This window comes from Ammodytes marinus (genome assembly GCF_949987685.1).
Source record: "Ammodytes marinus genome assembly, chromosome: 12".
Classification (NCBI taxonomy): Eukaryota; Metazoa; Chordata; class Actinopteri; order Uranoscopiformes; family Ammodytidae; genus Ammodytes; species Ammodytes marinus.
The window spans coordinates 5,590,196-5,611,146 of NC_137216.1; the positions used below are offsets into that span (position 1 = coordinate 5,590,196).

Consider the following 20,951-nt stretch of genomic DNA (forward strand, 5'->3'; position numbering starts at 1 on the left):
CACACACACACACACCATCACTTAAAGGAATACTTCACCCATACGGGACCAGCGTTCTATCATTATAAAATCACTATTATATATAATGAATGAGGTTTTTCTTTCCTAAGTCTTCCCTCAGTCTTCCCTTGGCCCAGCTGTCCTGTTAATCCTGACCCTTACTGTGATGTCACAGTAAGGAAAATGTAGGGTTAGACAGTGAGACCATAAAACACTCTTTCTGCCTTTTCTCAGGCTAGGATGATCCGATTTCAATTTTTTTGCACATTTATACTACATAGGATCTCCGAGTTCAATACACCTTCATATTCCAACCGGTGAAGTAGGCCTTTAATTTACCCACGAGGCTGCTTCCTTTCAGCCACTTTCACTTGCAAATGTATTCAGAAGGACGTAGAGGACTTCCTCTTCAGAAGCCTCTACAAAAATACAAATACACGCACACGCTCCCACAGCTCCAACCACTCGCTGCTGAAGTTGATTAAAACAGGCTTGTGACTGTGAAGTGTGTTTCACTTGTTGTGGCAGCACAGTGCAGCACCAAAACCTAAGATAACTTTGTATAACATATTCCAAACTAAATGCTTATTGTTTATCCCCTGTGCTTCTGTAATTAAGGCATTTGTTTATTAGTTGAAAGAATGACTTCATCCATTTTGCAAAGGAACTCCCAATATATGATAGGCCTACATGGCTTATAATAGGCCTATTCGTTCTCGCACTACATACTGTACATCTTTCTCCGCTTTCTGTGCGTACGCATGGGTCAGAGTTTGCGTGGAGGACCGCACATCTTCCCGTCAAGTTTGGTTTTGATAAATCACAAAGGTTGCGTAATGGGTGGCGTACGCCCTCTACTGTGCGGACGCAACGTTGATAAATGAGGCCCCTAGTGGCCACAATAAAAGGCTACTCTAAGGCACACCTGTGCAATAATCATTCTGTCTAATCAGCATCTTCGTATGCCACACCTGTGAGATGGGATGGATTATCGCGGCAAATGAGAAGTGCTCACTAACACAGATTTAGACAGATTTGTGAACAATATTTGAAAGAGATGGAACTTTTTTGTATAGAAAAAGTTTTAGATTTTTGAGTTTAGCACATGGAAGAAGAAACAAAAGTGTTATTTTTGTTCAGTGTATATGTAAGTGATTTAGCTTTGTGCGCACACAGTGGCTTTTAATGTATGCTGTTCATTAAGGCCCCATAGACATACCATGACTTTCCCTAACAAACAAATACATGGGTTTCTGGCACCAAATACGAGCACTTCTTTGTATTTACTTTATGAAAGGCTCCCAACTCTTTTCTCCTAAACCTAGGATTATTGAATCCTGTAAACAAACATTACCCCTGCTAGAAAGCAGAGGAATTCCTCACACAGAACCTCTCTTCCAACCCCTCGGCCCACACGCAGACACAGCACACATTATTTCACATCTAATGGGGTCACAAGGCAACCATTATTGCACACTGCTGGTACACCCCTGTGCCTCGTGGGAAAGGGTAAGTGCCAAAGGTCAAATATTGTACTTTCAGCTTGCCTCAACTCAGACTCGGCTAACAACTTTTCCCCTGGTCAACAACAGCCTCCCCGCTGGTTTTCATCAGTTTGTCTGGCAATCCCAGAAAGCAATTACTGCGAGCAACACACCGAGAGCATCAGCTTCTCTCAACCTTTTTGACACGTTCAGATGTACCGATGCTAAAGATAAAGAACTGAATGGAAGACGGCTGATAAACCATATAGAAATTGATAGAATTTGGGGGGTGGGGGGGTGTAATGGGGACAGAGGGAAGGAATAAGTTGAAAATGTATAAACCAGCGTGGCTGTCTTGAAGTATAAAGTTAAAGTTAGAACACACATACAATTCAGATGCAGGGAAGGGGTAAACTAAACACACATACATAAATAATCCCCAACGCATAATACACACATCAACAGGTAGAGAGAGGTGAGGTTTGTGTGGATGCGGGAGTTCCGGGTTTAGGCTGATTTGACTTACAAATTGTAGAGCCTGCTGTGTACCTCAGAGGCTCAATGGTTGTGCATGAACAAAAACCCCATATGCACCTGTTCCATGCAAAAGGCTCTTGAATATAACATCCGAGCCATTCTCTGCTCAGGAAGGCTGCTGTGTGCTTCTCGTATACCAGATTAAAGCCCTCTCTACTGAAAAGTGATTAGTGCACGCAGGACGCCACTGAAAGCTGCAGCAGAAAATGTATATTCTGCAGCAGACGTCACTCTTGTACGGATACAATGTCTATGCAGGAGGTCAACGGAAGCTATATGGAATGAATATGATTGTAAGGAGATCTCAGGTGGCCACAGGATGCTCTCATTGTGGCATTGCATCTCTGTTTCTGATTCAGCCTGCCTATAGCTTATATTAGGCAGCACTGGTTCGAAAAAACAAGACTCTTCATTACTTTTCAACACTACTATATGGAGTGGTATGTGTTTTATGACAACAACATAAAGACACATGTATGTTGTTTATTAGCTACATTGGTGATTGTATTGAGGATGTTGTACCCAGGTTTACGGTGTGGATATTCCTAAATCAGAAGAGTTAACAGTCTGTGCCAAACTTGAGGCATGACCTGGCCTGGCTTGCTCTCTCTCTCTCTCTCTCTCATATATAACAATAACACAACTTTGAACTTGAACCCTGGTACTGTGGGGGAGGCTTCACAAGTGAGTCCTCTGAATGTGAATTAGTGAAGTCTTTGTTTGCACAGAATCTAAGGGTGCACTCACACTAGGCCATTTGTACCGTGCCCAAATACGTTTGCCCCCCTAAAAGTCTAGTTCCTTCGACCAGTATGAGTGCTCCGTTCCATACTTAAGGACGGTACACTTTCGCGGCTCCAGCTCAGTTGGGAGAGGTGTGCTTGGGCCCAGTACATATGCTAACCGGCATATCCTACATATGTCCGGATCTTTAGGAGCAGTGTAATTGCTGGCTGGGCTCAGTGTGAGTGCACCGGAAATGTGATGATGATCCAAAAAAGAATGAAAGTCAAGTTCTAAACACCCTGTAGGTGTTACTCTTGCACCTCTCACAGGTAACACATCCTGACCTTGTCTCTCAGATGATGCTCTGCTGCGTCTATGTTCAAAGGGTCATCGAAGTTCAACAGGTCCTGGAGCAGAGGCAGAAAGAGAGAAGACATTGAGAAATAGGAAGAAAAAAATATATATTTTAGAGCCACATCAGTGATTTATTATGACCGGATGATCTTAAATGTTTAGTCATCTTAAAAGAGAACTTTTCAGTCTGTGGGCCCAATATTGTTTTCCATTTGAAAAAAAAAAAATTAGCTGCTGACAAGAGATATTGCAAACTCCGGCACTATTTGCAGTCTGCAATGTCACCCTGGATCCACTGACAAACACAACAGCCTAATCAAGCCGTTGCCTTAGCGATGCCGTGAACAACATGTGAAGCAAAAAGCGGAGAGTTATTAGAGAGATAAAAAAGGAAGATGGCCGGAGAGGTTGTTTCCTGATTAAAAGGCGAGAGTCAGGGCATGACCACGGCCACGCATCAATTCAGATTAACATTATCATTATGGACACAGCGCTGACCTCGGGGGTGAGTGTGGATACTTTTCTCAAATGCAATCAATGATGGACTTAAATGCAAGCTTGTAATAAGCAGTGAATGCATAATATATTGGATTTAACTCAAATCTGATTCATCCCAATTAATACTCTTCTCTAGACGGCTAAACGTATCAACATTTGTTTTACCAATTTAACCCTAAATTAGATTAGTTACAAACTACCTTAATTTTCTAAAGAATAACTGATTGAATTACTGTCCAACTCTAAGTCTCCTTGCAATACCTGGCACAATCAGATACACACAAGCAGCTAGGAAGAACGCATTTCCAGAAGCATTACATGTAATCAGATTGTCATCATCATCATTATTTCAACGTGCTCCTCATAATGTGAAAGATAATTTCCCTCTAGGTTTAGAAATATTGGTCTTATTACAGATGTGAAGAAAGACAAACCATGGCCTTGCTTAATCAAAAATCCGAGCTTGGTTTCATGATACTGGTGAAACCTACGTATATACAGAACATATCTTCAACTGTACGTTAATCTGTCATCTTCTGGTTATTTACAAGGTCACCGTGATGATTTAGCTTCTCACAGGTTTTGAATGTAAAAACAAGCAGTACTTACAGTAAACAAGCAGTTCAAACCCCAGACCACGTCCTGGAAAAAAAATAAGTTAAGAAACATTAATGATAGAATAGCAATTAATACATATACATACTTTAGGAATGTCCCTTGACTTCTCCAATGTTTTGTATCTGCTGATGATGCTCACATTTATTTTAATTGACTGTAGCTGATACGATACATCTAAAACACCTGGGTCAGAACATTAGAATACCCCAATACATACATCTGTAGTAAGGCAAGGGTTAGTCATTTTACAGACATTAATTAGCTGAAGCTAATTCAGTGGGATAAGTAGGAAGATGCTACATGCTTAAGCAATTTAAATGGCTAAAGTAATTCCCGTCTAAATGACTGTTCTGAGAAAAACTAATCACAACCATAACACGAGCCTGTGGCACTGACTGGGAACTTCAATCAACATTGTAAATGTACTGTTACACTATAATTCCACTTAATTATGCTTGAGTGTAGAGTAAATTCCTAAAATGAAAGCATTTCAACTTTGAGTCTCCGACATGGTATATTCAATTGACTGGAAAAAGTATAACATGTCTTAAATATCACCCCCGGGGATGAAAAAGTAGCACACTAGAGCAGGAAAAAATATGAAAGTTTGAAATCATCAAAATCCCCTAATCACTTTTCAGCCAGACATGGTGACAGTATATTATAACAGAGTGCTGATAGACATTACAGAAGTAGAACTACAAAGAGAAGCCTTATTCCACCATTATCTGGTCCATTCCATTATCTTTAGCTCTTAGCTCATTCAACAAATTCAAAACACGATTTATTTCATCTATGAAATTAAGCTTTGAACCTTGAATATTAGATAAGCAAACGACAAGCAGAAGGGCTGCTTTGCTAACAGTGTGATAAAAGCGAATGGAAATTATTCATAGTATAAACTATGGTACCAAACAATGAAAATAGACGGTATGGTTGCCATTTGTACAAACTTTTAGGCATCCCAATGTTTTGCAAACAATTTAGAACTTTCCCTTTTCATAATACTTTTTTATGTTTTCCAAGATCTTTTGGAACCGATTCCACTACCACCCACCAAGCTGTGAGCTGCTCCTCCATTCATTCCCTTTGAGTCAAATCTTAGTTCCTTGTTTCTGTGGTTGCCATGGTCACACGGCTGAACCACAGCGGCAAGTGAACCATAAACTTTCCCTGCATTCCAAATCACATACTTTTTTATTTTTACTACACTACATACTAAAGTACGGTACAGAACAGTTTAGAGAAGGGCCACATGAGAGAAAAACAAATCAGATAAGGAAGATTTTTTTTTCATTATGTCAAGAATTGTCAAGAATAGATATGAATACTCCAAAATGCTATTGGAGTTGGTGGGTTATTTATGTATTTTCAGCGTACTACAATTGACTTGTATGTACTGGGACATCCTAAATCTTTAGGGTAAGTATGGGGATTGGAACGCAGGCCATAGCTACATTAGTGCACAATCACGAGAGCCGCAGCTGCTTCTCTTTTCAACGCCTAGGGCACACTTCTGCAGTCCTTTTTAGTTTACATTGGAAACAGTGGAGGTGGCAACCAATTACATGCCTGCAAGCACCGTATTGGTTAAGGCACATAACTTCAATATCCTTGGTTTGATTTCCAAAAACTCACCACTTAACTACAATAATCACTGTACCATACTTAATTACCAGCTTTATAAACAAATGAAAGTGGTCTAAGAAAAAAGCAAAGAAAAAAAAAGGTAAATAGTCGAAATTTAACATGCTGTGACTGTATTTTGTACAGAATGCTTTGCAAATGTACACTGTGGTTGATTGAACCGAACAAGCCTTTATTGAAAGATGTGTGTGTGTGTGTGTGTGTGTGTGTGTGTGTGTGTGTGTGTGTGTGTGTGTGTGTGTGTGTGTGTGTGTGTGTGTGTGTGTGTGTGTGTGTGTGTGTGTGTGTGTGTGTGTGTGTGTGTGTGGGCTGAAGTGGGCAAGAGTGGTAGAGTGGTGACCATTGAAGAGGGACATCATCGCCCACTCAAAAACTAAAACAATCCTTTTTGACTCGCAGCTTTTGCACTCGCTTGTTCTCAAATATGTGCGTGCTCTCACAGCGACACTCGCTGACACACACATAAGCCCCAAACCCAGACCAATCTCACACATATGAACAACATAGGCTGGAAATACATCATACAAGAGAAGGTGTTTCTGTGTGTTTGAGAGCAAGGTATTCTTAAACATAATTATAATCAAACCATAGCAATGTAGTTCAATTTACACAACATGGGAATAGTTTGTTTTCTTTAAATATCCCCACTGTGTTAAAGTGACTACTGCCATGAAGAAAGTGCTGTGTTGGTTAAGAATAATGGAGTCTATGTATTGTGTCTATGTATGCACATGAGTGGAGTCAACCATGAAAGTAATCAGGAGAAGTGAATTGAAATACAAGGTAGTGTTTTTACATCTTGAGCTTTTCAGTAGGGCTTGAAGCAAGCTCACCGCCATCCATAATGGAAAGTGTCTCTTTGCCATGAGTCTGCTGCTGGGGACGGCCCATGCTGACGTGGATATACCATGATATAAAAAAAGGCAAGGAGAGATCCTACAGGTCTGATACAATGGGTAAAACCCATCAGAATATAATTCAAACATCAAATCGCACACCATTTCAATCAACTAAAAGTTAGCGAAGAGGGAGAATATGTTATGAAGGTCATTAACCAATCTCCAAATCCTAACAGTTCAAAACGTAGCATCAAGCTATTGCACAACCTGGATTGAAACAAACTAAAAAAATATATACAAGAAGACCAATGTGGACAATAACTTTAGAGTAACTTGAGAGCAATCATAACAGGTTTTACAGCATGACTCTTTAAACTTGTCAAACTGGTACTGGATGTAACATTGGGCCATCCAATGCCTTTGAAGAAATCGCTGTCCCTCAAATGTTAAAAGGCAACTGCACGCAATATGAATGCATTTCCATATTTCCAGAATTACAAGTGCATCCCAGTGCAGTGCCTTAGAGGAATGTTGATCTAGCCTTGGCTCTCACACACAGACACGACACACCGTAGTTTCAAACCAGAATAAGTTTAGTCAGATCTTTAAAAAAAGAGAGCAGAGGGCATCCTTGCTTTAAACTTCAGTGGCTGCTTTTGAAACAGTTTGCGTATGGTACTCGATGTGTGCCGGGTAAAGCATAAAAAGGCAAGCCACTCTTTTATATGCAGCGGAAAAGCTTTTGGTTGTGAAGTTTCCATTACTCTGCAAAAAAAAATAAAACATTCTTGTGTACTAAGTGCTATGGACACCAGCACAGCCCTCTCTCTTTTTGTCAATTTCTGAAAGTGAAAAGTGCCTGAATATAGAGAGGGCTTTGTGTCAAGGAGTGTTACACTCAGGTCTTTTTGTATTCTAAAGTGTACCTGCTGCAAGCAGACAAGAGTTTTTACAACACTCAAGACTAACATGGGAATACTTGAGATTGAAATAGCTGACTATTTACGGACCAAGGTGTGAGACAAAAGAAAATGTGCCGATAATAATTATACATTATAATGACAAGACATAATATTTGCTTGATTATCACAAACACCAGCTTAATTGGACCAGACATTCAGTTGACACGAACTACATCAATTCCAATGTGTCCTTGAATTGTCCCAAAACATTGTATGTTTTTTAGTTTGGTTGTGCTCTGTTGTTCTTTAATTTATTGCAATTACATGCTTGAATTTGTTCTTGTATTCACAATGTTATGTTTGTATTTTTGTAGTTTCAATATGAAATAAAAATCTATTTGTTAAACAAGCAATTCAGAGTGCCTCGATGTGGGAGTCTTGCTTGTTCTTGTTTTGGACTGAATGTGAACGCTCTTCAATCAAAGACACATTCTCTTGAATAAATTCAATTTATTTACCTTTAATGTTCTAGTGGGTGCCCAGCCTGTGCCATCAATAGAGTGTTCCCGCAATAAGCTGCATTTAAAAAACAGAAAGAAACAGTCAATATACAGACACTTACAACACCTGTGTGTTAATTAAGACACGTTGTGGCAGCCTGTCAATGTACACTATCAATGCATACTGTAAACTTGTCACTGCCCAAAGAAAACCAAGACACATGTCAGGAAGATTTTTAACAACTGGGAAACTGTTGAGTGAATGTCTAACAAACTGAATACTATCTTTAATTTGCTTTCACCATCAACTTCTTAGCACGAAGAAACAACTGCCCATGAATAAGTGAGATGAAGCCATGAAAGAGGTGTAGGCAATCTTACCTCAAACAAATCTCTCCATTCTCTGTGATATTAGGATGCCATATTCTGGTCAGACATCTCACTTTAGGAGGCTACGGATTAACATGGAGAGACAAGCAAGAATGGGGAGAGAGTGAGAGAGAGAGGGTCAGACAAACACTTTTAATATTTCATTTCATTTCAAACAATGATATGATATAATGCAAAGCATTTCAAAGCATGGCTCTTTATGTCGTCCAATGACAAAAATCACACAAATAGAACAACTAAAATAAGGCAATACATTTCTTTTTGATTTAACCTTTATTTATACTCCAGAGATCATTGAGGGGTGAGCCTCATTTAGCCAATGGACACAACTGGTTTATTCACATGTGTTGGTCATGTCTGTGTATCCTGTATCTACCTATGTCCCATTGTGTTTAGGGGATACCCTCATCAACAATTCTCATGATTTTTAACATTGATATATTCTAAGATTGGAATAACATACAAATGACAATGATTTTTTCTTATCCGGCTGATTTGTAAAGGTGTATGCAAGTGCATGTGCGCTTGTATAAATGCAAATGGGGGTTGGATTGAAAGTGCCGATAAAGGTCATTTTAATTGACTATTAAATACACTGTAGGCTGCTGTAAAATGACTATAATCATGTAATACTCAATGCTCTTAGTTCCACGAAAGCTGAGGCTGTGTGACTGACAAAGTTAGTGATAATGAAAGACCTTGGGAGAGGCAAGGAAGAGAGGGTTGTATTGATTGTCCCCATACACCAATACATTTTCACTGCAATGTATCATATCCCTTACGGTCAAACTCCACACTCTGCCTTCATTTCAAGTTTGTTCCAAACCCTGCTGCAGCAATACACACAACAGACTCACACAGGCTAGAAAGCAGGACAATATCAACCTGGTCTTAATGACTTTTCACTGGACCTTAGTATCTTCAAGAATCCATTGCAAACTTTACTCTTATTGTTTTAATGGTGTGTTCTTTTAGAATTTCGAGGCCTGTAAAATCGGGCCAGCCCTAGTAACATTAAGGGCAATGTGTTTTCCAAGATACTACTAGCTACTATTTAGTAAATAGAATTGAACCCCATTATAGAAGTATAGTGAATTAATAAGAGCAAATATACTGGTGAGGGCTTCTTATTAAACTACCGTACTTTTCGGACTATAAGCCGCAACTTTTTCCCCATTTTTCGACCCTGTTATTACACAGCACAGTATATGTTCTGTAGCTACTAGGGATGGGCGTTAGTAATCAAGTACTCGAGTACTCCTCGTTTCAAATGAACTCGATTGGTGGATGAGGAAAATTGTTTTTTGTTTTTTTTAGTGTCTGTAGCCTTTAGGCCAGCGGGCCGCGGCCGCCCCTATTTTAAAATGTTATATACGTGTACAAAACGGCACAAAATGGATAAAATAAAGTTTAACAAAATTAAATATTTTGATGCAAGTGCAATAAACTGAGCGTTGTGTCAAACAGCAACTGCAAATAACTGCCACCTCCGTGCCACCGCAGCGCAGCCTGTGTTCTCCACAGCACCGCGGAGCTGAACACTGTCTCTCCTTTCTTCTCCAGAACATTTTCAGGAATATAACTGTCCAATTATTTCAAAGCAGATGATAAAGTTACGTTTATAAAACGGGGAGATGACACCTGTTACTCTCAGTTAGTAATGAGTAGACTCCAGGTGAGCATGCAAGGTGCTCTCCGCTTGGAAAGTAAAGAAGAAGCAAGGCTTACTTCAGGCACATTCGCTCCAAGCCAACAACAGTTAAGAAGCCTTCAATAGGGAATATGGGGATAAGATTCAAAAACCGACCGGTGTAACGTTCCGTTAATGAGGAATTAGTCGCGGTAATTATTCACGGACACGGAGTGAGCATTACGGTTGGATATACAACTATTTGCTTTGGTGAGTTATTTATATGTATTTAAATTGTAGGACAATCATTTTATATTATCTGCTGCCCTTCTTATTTTAAATGGTGACTTAGGCTATTATTTTTTGTTACAACTACAGCCCATACTTTTTTTCTCTTTTTTTTTCTCCCCATTGCAGTCCTACTCGATCGGTTTAAATTGTGGCCCGTCTATTTAATTACTTGCAGTGAGGAAAATGTGTTTTAAACTTGTGGAAAAAAATCCTTAATATCATATGGCAACTGTGACTGTTTGACATAAGCATTGAGCGCTTTATTGCGGTGAACCGTTGTTCTGTAGACAGGTGCGTTGCGTTCTGAAAATAGAAAAAAGTGGAATAGATTGATCCTCGAGGAATGCAAGCGATCACACGAGTAGTGAAAACACCCGTGCCCATCCCTAGTAGCTACGATTGCACTAAATGGTAACACTTGAATACGTTATGCAAATATGCAACTTGTTTGTTGAAATGTTAATAAATGGGAGCTTCCTCAAGCAGCCATCTCTTTCCCGACAATCCCCTCTGTGCACGAACTCTTACATATGATAATTAAACATTATAACACCTGTGGCTTATAGTCCAGTACGCCTTATAGTGCGGAAAATACGGTATGTGCTCACACTGCTCTTGCCATCAATATCCGTCATGGGAGCAATTCTCTACTTGAATGCCACTTGGCTCAACTTAATGAAGTGATTAACATTTAATGATTGAATGTTTTAGCATTTGTCATTCCGTGGCAGGCGTCATAAAACTGCAGAAAGTGTGTGGGTGTGTGTGTGTGTGTGTGTGTGTTTGTGTGTAAATATACAATTATAGACTCAGACAACAAAAGAGGATGAACACACACACACACACACACACACATGCATACACACACAAGCATGGTGAGTTAACGCCTGTGTAGGACCAATGGATAGGAGAACAGACGAAGAGCTGAGCAGATTAAGGTCAGGTAAAAGAAAACAACAAAGTATAATGCAAGACCTCAATCTAAAAAATTATCTATCGCCATATTCAAGCACAGTAGCTGGATATTCCAATATGAATTTTAATGGAAGAAAATGCATTCGCCACGTATTCAGTTTTACTTGATGCCAGCATATGACCTTTTGCAGCTACAGCTACTTTGATATATAGGGAGGACTTCATACACAAAAACATCACTGAGCAGAATCTAGGTCTAGGGCTCGTTATTTCAACAGGCCGAAACAGGAAGACACCAACTAATGCCAGTGACAACTCAAACACACACACAACAACAACACAAAAAAACACATAAAATTGAATTTCTGGACCAAACTGTGCGAGATAACTAGAACACTCACCACCATGTTATAGGCTTCTGGGACATCTATTTCAAACTGAAACCTTCCACTTTGGTAGTAACCCTCATCTGAAAGCAGAAAGGAAAACACAGGGACACGTTTTTTTTTTATTATGCACAAGAATATTGGTTTTATGATAAGTATCCATTTGCAATTTCCTGTGGAAAGAGGGTCCGGTCTTCAATCATCACCATTCACTGCTGATCAGGGCTTAACAATGTTTCATCTAGGCTTTCTGGTATAGGTAATGCACACAGTAGCCTAAAGATTTAACATTTGATGGACTTCTTTAAGACAAATAGCCAAATCCTAAAAATGCAATATCTGAATAAAACCGGGCACATTAACATTAGCTAAGGCAATCGTACAATGCCCCAAGTGTGTTTGACGGCCTGAGTCTAGTTTGTTAGACTAGTGGGAGTGCTCTGTACAGTATACGAACACTTCCTTACTGCTGTTGTACGAGTACGAACACCAGCATAGGCGTTGCATATTGTTTATCTTCTATTTTATTTTATTTTATCGTTCCAACTGCACTGTGGGCGAGAGATAAACGCCATTTTGATTCTGATGTATGTCTTGCATATCAGAACTAACAATGCTTTGACTTGACTTGACTTGACTTTGGTCTTCCCGGCGTCAATGTATACACAACAGACCATTTAAAAAATTACAGAAACATAATTTGCGATGGTCTGGTTGCGAGGTGGAATGTTTGCTGCAAATTTGGCCGGATGAAAATATTCAAAAACAATTGTATACAACAAACAAAACCCCCCAAACTCCCAAACCAAGCATCTCCAAAAGAAAAAAGACCCGTTGCGATGATGTTAACCAATGCGTGTGTACAGCATTACAATGGGGTGACGTATTAAGCAAAGCAGCGCGTTCAACCTGTTTGCTCGACAAGCCTTTTACGAAAATGAAGGAGGAGGTTGTGTGTGAACTCAATGAACTCAATGTCCCAAAAGGGTCAGCTGAGATCAACCTGGTTTGCCAAGATGTATTGAATTTAAGACATGAGAGGAAATTAAAGGACCGAACGGGAGATCTGAATCAATCTCAATCTAGAGACGGCTATCTCAGGGGAGTAAAGGCCTTTAGTTTGACCACATTCTGTAGGTCAAACAGAGCCAGAATCTCCCAATGTGTGTACAAGCAAACAGCTGGGACAACGGTGAAGAGGGCCCATCACACACACTCACACACTCACTCACTCACTCACTCACTCACTCACTCACTCACTCACTCACTCACTCACTCACTCACTCACTCACTCACTCACTCACTCACTCACTCACTCACACAAATGAGGAAATGTGATACACATGAAACACACACAGCACTTTCAGAGATCAGAGGAGGAGAAGGTGGAGGAGAGAGTCGGATCTGAACAAAAAAAATAAAACCGGCTATGGCTCACTGATTGAACCTAACAAAGTGAGAGAGATAAGGATGAAAGGAGAGGACTTAATAGTAAGCCATTGCAGGATCTATTGTCTAAGAAAACAGTGCAGTTTGTCTAAAAATGCCTTGCTCTGCAGTCATACACAGACCACTTTCTTAAATACATCTCAGTGCTTCTATTGAAGCATCTCTTTTAAGTATGCAAAGAGGCAGAAGTGTTACCTTGAATGGTCATTCTAAACACATTTGCAAAGCTTAGTTATTTACATTATTCTTTGACACAGCATCTATCAATAGCATCTAAAAATCATTTTCCAGAGGAGAATGTTTTGTTACGCACACATTAAAAATTGGCATAAAGACGGCGAGCAGCTCTCGCTCCCGTCTGTGCGCTCAAACACTGAGCAATTTGAGATAAGGACCTCGTAAAAGGCCAATCGCAACCCTCTAAACCAGTCTCCCTTCTGTATCGTAAAGGAAAAGAGAACAGAGGGAGAGACACACTGTGTGAAATGTGGAGCTACAACTTAAACAATTGTCAGATAGAATAGATGCTGAAAGAAAGAAACGGCATCGAAAAACAAGGGATGGACGGATAGATACAAAAAGACAAAAGAAAACATAAGGATAATACCAGTGGGAGAAAAAGCAACACACTGATAGAAAGCCACTTACAGCTGCAGTCAGAGGTTCTACATAATGCATGAGAACAATACGTCTTTACTGTCACTAGACACTGGGCTGCTCCACGTACATGCTGAGGCGTGCACACACACACACAGACACACAGACACACACACACACACACACACACACACACACACACACACACACACACACACACACACACACACACACACACACACACACACACACACACACACACACACACACACACACACACACACACACACACACACACACACACACACACAAACCCTGGGTAAATCAATTATGGTCAAAATGTTTGAATTAATGTTGAAACAACAATGTTAATTTTTTGATTTGATTAGTGGAAGGCGAACCCACACATTTTGTCCAAAAGGGAATAGACGAGAAGTCTTCTTATTTTCTTCCAGGTGTACAGTACAGTACATGTAGGTGTTAATGTATGAATGAATAGTTGCTGTCCATTGAATCAGGAGGTCACTGTGAGGAGTTTCCACAAGACACAGGAGGACATACGACAGCTCACCCCTTACAAACTCCTGTTCATTTTCTGATCAAAAGGAATGGACTGCAATTGCAAAGCGCTTTTCCTCCAAAGCCGCAGACTCAAAGCACTTTGCAAAGTTTGCCTCATTCACACTCACAAACACACACCTGAGGCAGCCGGCTACCAAGCAGGGTGCTGACCAATCCTCTGGGAGCAATTTGGGGTTCAGTTTCCATGTTCAGACGATGGATTTCATTGGAGTCAAAAATGAAATCTATTATCATGTTATAAAGGGCAGCCCCCTCTTCTTTGCTTTCACACAACAAAAGAACCACAGGACTTAAGATAGAAATGTAGCCTTTTCCTGGATCAGCGGTGATGTTTTGACCACCTAACAAGTAAAAATCATGTGGAGCCCAAACTAATAACAGTAATTATGGTTTTCCCCTGTAGGAAGAAAGAGCGAGGCAGAGTGAATGGTAAGGTACAGTGCATGATTGAGGGTAAAGTGTGCATGATTGGCTTCTTTGACAGATAATTACTGTTTCCGACAGTGTTGTGAATGTAACGGCCATAATTGCGAGCGGTAGATACCTGCTTTTCATGGCACGGATTGACACATTTACAAGGTCAATGAAATGAGAAATAGGTCCTATATCTTTAATAACTTTTTTTTTTTTTTTTTTTCTTGAGGCCTGGGTGAAGTGAGATATATGCTATTTGTCCCTTGGGAACACAGCTATTGGAACCCTGCAGATCTATGCCACAATACTGTCACTCGACACTTGCAATGTATAATAATGCATGCCCTATTCAATTCAATGGAATCACCCAATAGAAAACTGCTGTCCTCTAACATAGGCTGCGATATCCCATCCTTCACATCAGTCTTCAACATGTTTTATGAAAAAATATGAAAGAGATAATCACTAAATATATTCCGTAAATATGGAAATAAAGTTATTAGACTCAAATTGCAAATAACTGAATAACCGCTGACCAAAAAATATAGTTAGAGACAAAACTCATAAACCAATACCATCTCACACAGCATTCCGTGATATTGACAGAGTCCAATACAGGAAACTCTGCAATACAAATTCGAGTGAAAGGCAGCAGGGAAGGCTACTATAGTATGAAACACTGTTGACCCATACAGCTGTACACACTACTGTGCAGAGTTGAACTTGTTGTGATGACACGGCCTCTGTAGACTCTTCTTGGCTATTCACCCACACAATCACATGCAGCTGTTTAGCCCAAAGCACCAGTCTCACCACTGCTAGCTTCATTCATCCTGTTTATCTGTGGAATAACTTCAGCGGAATCACCAGCGAGTTCTAAGAATATTGTAAATAACTTTAAACTCAAACGCTTAGATCGTTTAACCCCATCTAGTGCACTATGTAGGCCAAGTATTAATTTGGCCAGCCAAAACTGCAAATGCTCCAAAAAGTACATTTAATACATTACATTTACAAATAAACAAACTGTCAGGAGCTTCCTCCCTCTGCCCTGTTAACAGCACTAATTGCTGCCGCTCCAGTCTGCTCAGCCACACCTGTATCCACTCCTGCCCTAATTAACCTGCCAGCTGCACTGCATTCCCTGCTCATCACCCTCTGTATATAAACCCTGGCTTTCAGTTACTCCTTGTCGGATCGTCTGCTAACCAGCACCAGTTACTCTGCCTGTTTCCTTACGCTTCTGACTCCTATCTGCAATACCGGACCTGCTCTACTCTTTCTCTGAACACGTCCATACACTCCCTTTCCCCCAATCCTTTAATAAACTGTTGAACGTGACGCTATTGTAGTCCTCGTCTTGTTTGGGTCTGACAGAACGATCCGACCCAAACATGGACCCAGCGCACGTCTCACCCAGCATGGAACCCGACAACCCTGGACAACCCACCGCCATGGAGCGCCTGGAACATACAGAGAGTAAGGTTGACCGCATGACTGATGACGTCGCCTCTCTGCTCCAGGTCAGCCAGCAGCAGCAACAACAGATTCAGCATCAGTATCCAACTTCTCACCAACCTTACTCCTCCGTCAGCTTCAGCCAGTCTGCCCACCGGCCCAGCCCCCGTGTCCTCTGCCCCGGTCACTGCCGCCGCAGTTGCTGCATTCCCCGAACCCAAGATTGGCAATCCTGAGCGGTACAATGGTGACCCAACTCAGGTACGAGCATTCCTGACGAGCTGCCGTGTCCAGTTTAGCCTGCAACCCCGAACCTTTGCCACTGAGGGGGCTAAAGTAGGTTATGTGATCACTCACCTGGCGGGACGGGCTCGACTGTGGGGAACGGCTGAGTTCGAGCGCCAGACCCCTGCATGTGCTGCCTTCAACCTGTTCGCCGAGGAGATGCTTAAGGTCTTCGACTTGGGATCCACAGCAGCTGAGGCATCACAGACCCTGATGAGTATTCGCCAAGGCAGAAGGACCGTGGCGGATTACTCCATCGATTTTCGAACAGTGGCAAGTCGGAGCCCCTGGAACATGGAGGCGTTGGTGGTTGCGTTCCTCCACAGCCTAGCGGACTACATAAAGGATGAGTTAGTTTCCCATGATCAACCCTCCACCCTCGATGAAGCCATGGCTCTGGCTGTCCGCATCGACCGCAGGATCCAGGCCCGTCGTCGAGAGGGGGGGCGCAGCAGTCCATCCACCAGCACACGGAGCAGCCCGACCGCTCTCCCGTCTTCCCCTGCCACACCATCTTACCAGCCAGACCAGCCTGAACCGATGGAAATCGGCCGCGCCTCACTAACCCCTGCAGAGCGACAGCGACGCTTCACCTCTAACCTGTGTCTGTACTGTGGCGGTGATGGGCATCGAGCCGCCACCTGTCCAGTAAAAGCCGGAGCTCACCGGATGTAGGAGGAATCCGGCTGAGCTCATCGAACATTCGGTCCTCCACCAATTGTAAAACCCTGATCCAAGTCTGTCTTTACCTGTCTGATACAACCCACACTCTGGCAGCCCTGGTGGACTCTGGTGCAGAAGCAAACATTATGGACACAGAACTTGCTCGTCAGCTGGGCTTGGGAAGCCACCGCTTGTCCGCTCCCGTTCCAGCCCGGGCCCTGGACGGTCACATACTTGGCACAGTTACCAGCATCACAGCCCCCATCTCAATGTTGGTGTCAGGCAACCACCAAGAGACCATCCGCTTCCACCTACTCTGCTCCCCGGGCCAACCCTTAATCCTGGGCCACCCATGGCTCCGTCTCCACAATCCTCACCTCGACTGGGCCTCCGGAACTGTCAAAGAGTGGGGAGATGACTGCCACCTGACCTGTTTGCGTGCTGCCTCGCTGCCCACCAGCTCTATACCCCCCAGCACTGCCCCTGACATTTCTAACCTTCCTGAATGCTACCATGGCCTCCGGCAAGTGTTCAATAAGACCAAAGCCACATCTCTGCCCCCACACCGTCCGTACGACTGCGCCATTGACCTTCTTCCTGGATCTACTCCACCTAAGGGTCACCTCTACTCACTGTCTCCTCCAGAAAGAAAGGCCATGGAGGATTACATCAGGGACTCCTTAGCAGCTGGTATCATCCGCCCGTCTTCTTCTCCTGCTGGTGCCGGGTTCTTCTTCGTGGGAAAGAAAGACGGTTCTCTTCGGCCCTGCATTGATTACCGAGGTCTGAACGACATCACTGTGAAGAACCGGTATCCTCTGCCCTTACTCACCTCTGCTTTTGAGCTGCTCCAGGGATCCACAATTTTCACCAAACTGGACCTTCGTAATGCGTACCACCTAGTGCGCATACGAGAAGGCGACGAGTGGAAAACAGCATTCAACACCCACACCGGCCACTACGAGTATCTGGTCATGCCATTTGGCCTCACCAACGCACCAGCGGTATTCCAGGCTCTGGTGAATGATGTGTTGCGGGACATGCTGAATAAGTTCGTCTTTGTGTACCTGGACGACATCTTGATTTTCTCCAGAACTCTGTCTGAACACACTCGTCATGTCCAACTGGTCCTCCGTCGTCTCCTGGAGAACTCCCTCTATGTCAAAGCTGAGAAGTGCGAGTTCCATGTTCAGTCTGTGTCATTCCTGGGATACATCGTGGCTGAGGGAAATATCCAGATGGACCCCGCAAAGGTCTCGGCAGTTTCTTCCTGGCCAGTTCCGGAGAATAGGAAGAAGTTGCAACAATTCCTTGGCTTTGCCAATTTCTACAGGAAATTCATCCGGAACTACAGCACCGTCGCCGCTCCCCTCACCGCTCTGACCAGTGCCAAACATCCCTTTGTCTGGACTCCAGAGGCTAACAAAACCTTTCAGACCCTCAAGGCCCGCTTCACCACGGCACCCATCCTCCTGATGCCGGATGCAGACCGACAGTTCATCGTCGAGGTGGATGCCTCGGACATGGGAGTCGGGGCCGTACTTTCTCAACGGGCAGAGGAGGACAACAAAGTGCACCCCTGTGCATTCTTTTCCCGCCGGTTTTCGCCTGCAGAGCGCAATTATGACATTGGAAACCGTGAGCTTTTGGCCGTCAAGCTTGCCCTGGAGGAGTGGCGTCACTGGCTGGAGGGGTCCACGGTCCCGTTCCTGGTCTGGACAGATCACAAAAACCTCGAATACATCCGCACTGCCAAGCGCGTCAACTCCAGACAAGCCCGCTGGGCCTTGTTTTTCACCAGGTTCAACTTCACCCTGTCATACCGCCCAGGTTCACGTAATACCAAGCCGGACGCTCTTTCCCGCCAGTTCCAGAAGGAGGACGCCCCTTCCCAGGAACCTGCCCCCATCCTGCCTGATCCCTGTATCATAGCTGCTTTGACTTGGGATGTCGAGGAAGAGGTTCAAGAGGCAATCCGTGACCATCCCGGCCCCAGTGCATGCCCTGATGACCGTCTCTTCGTCCCTGAGAACTTAAGATCCCGGGTCATACAGTGGGGACACAACTCCCGCCTTGCCTGCCATCCGGGTTCAGCCCGCACTTGCCATCTCCTTGCCCAGCGCTTTTGGTGGCCCTCCTTGAGAAGGGACGTCAGAGAATTTGTCCGTGCTTGCCCCACCTGCAACCAGAACAAATCCTCCAATCAGCCACCCGCTGGATTACTCCAGCCTCTACCGGTGCCCTCACGACCCTGGTCCCACGTCTCCCTGGACTTTGTAACAGGCCTGCCCCCATCGGATGGTATGACTGTCATTCTCACTGTGGTTGACCGGTTCAGCAAGATGGCGCACTTCATTCCCCTCCCGAAACTGCCATCTGCTAGAGAGACAGCCCAGAGTGTTGTAGATCATGTCTTCCGTCTACACGGGCTGCCCAAGGACGTGGTGTCAGACCGAGGCCCACAATTCACCTCTACATTCTGGAAGGAGTTCTGCCATCTTCTAGGGGCCACAGTAAGTCTCACCTCTGGATTTCATCCCCAGTCCAATGGTCAGTCAGAGCGGGCGAACCAGGAACTGGAGAAGGCGCTCCGTTGCATGGCTTCCCATAAGCCCCAGACTTGGGCGCAACAATTGACATGGGTAGAGTACGCCCGCAACTCCCTCACCTGTTCTGCCACCGGTATGTCTCCTTTCCAGTGTGTATATGGCTACCAGCCCCCTCTGTTCCCCAGCCAGGAAGGAAAGGTTTCCTGCCCGTCTGCCCTCGCCCATGCTCGCCGATGCCGCCGCACCTGGTCACAAGCCCGTGCCACACTACTCAAGTCAGTAACCAGCTATGCCACTGGGGCTAACCGTCAGAGGACACCAGCACCCACTTACTGTGTTGGCCAGAAGGTGTGGCTGTCAGCCAAGGACCTGCCGCTGAGGGTGGAATCACGTAAGCTAGCACCTCGGTTCCTCGGCCCATTCCCTATCCAGAGGATCATCAGTCCAACCGCAGTCCGGCTCCAGTTGCCAGCTTCCATGAAGGTGCACCCCACTTTCCATGTTTCAAAAGTCAAACCAGTGCATGTAAGCCCACTGGTCCCAGCGGCACCTCCTCCTCCTCCTCCTCGCCTCATTGACGGTGGGCTGGTGTACACCGTTCGACGCCTGCTTCAGTCCAGACGGAGGGGTAGGGGCCTCCAGTATCTCATCGACTGGGAGGGCTATGGGCCTGAAGAGAGAATCTGGGTGCCGTCCAGTCGAATTGTGGACCGGACTCTTATCGCCGACTTCCACCGTCTGCACCCGGACCAGCCTGCCATCCGTCGGGGTCGTCCTAAGGGGTCCCGTCGCTCCTCCTGCCCAGTTCCTGGCCCTGCCCTGGCCCCTGATGGCACCTCTCAGGCCCCCTCGGAGGATGAGGCCAGGGAATCTGACCGCTCAGAGGAGTTCTGACCCTCCGCCCGCCCTGTTTGACGTTTTTTGGGGACTTCTGGGGCCGTCCCTTAGGGGGGGGGTTCTGTCAGGAGCTTCCTCCCTCTGCCCTGTTAACAGCACTAATTGCTGCCGCTCCAGTCTGCTCAGCCACACCTGTATCCACTCCTGCCCTAATTAACCTGCCAGCTGCACTGCATTCCCTGCTCATCACCCTCTGTATATAAACCCTGGCTTTCAGTTACTCCTTGTCGGATCGTCTGCTAACCAGCACCAGTTACTCTGCCTGTTTCCTTACGCTTCTGACTCCTATCTGCAATACCGGACCTGCTCTACTCTTTCTCTGAACACGCCCATACACTCC

General features: G+C 44.1%; 1 protein-coding gene across 1 annotated transcript in view; it reads right to left on the minus strand.

The window, feature by feature from the left end:
* Window positions 1-20,951, minus strand: part of ube2f (ubiquitin-conjugating enzyme E2F (putative)) — a 47,211-nt gene that overhangs the window by 10,505 nt on the left and 15,755 nt on the right. The window contains exons 5-9 of the mRNA XM_080037974.1: window positions 11,733-11,800; window positions 8,487-8,557; window positions 8,124-8,181; window positions 4,209-4,241; window positions 3,092-3,154 (exon numbers count right to left, since the gene is read on the minus strand). Of these exons, the coding sequence (XP_079894100.1) occupies window positions 3,092-3,154; window positions 4,209-4,241; window positions 8,124-8,181; window positions 8,487-8,557; window positions 11,733-11,800 (293 nt within the window). The remainder of the gene's footprint in view (window positions 1-3,091; window positions 3,155-4,208; window positions 4,242-8,123; window positions 8,182-8,486; window positions 8,558-11,732; window positions 11,801-20,951) is intronic.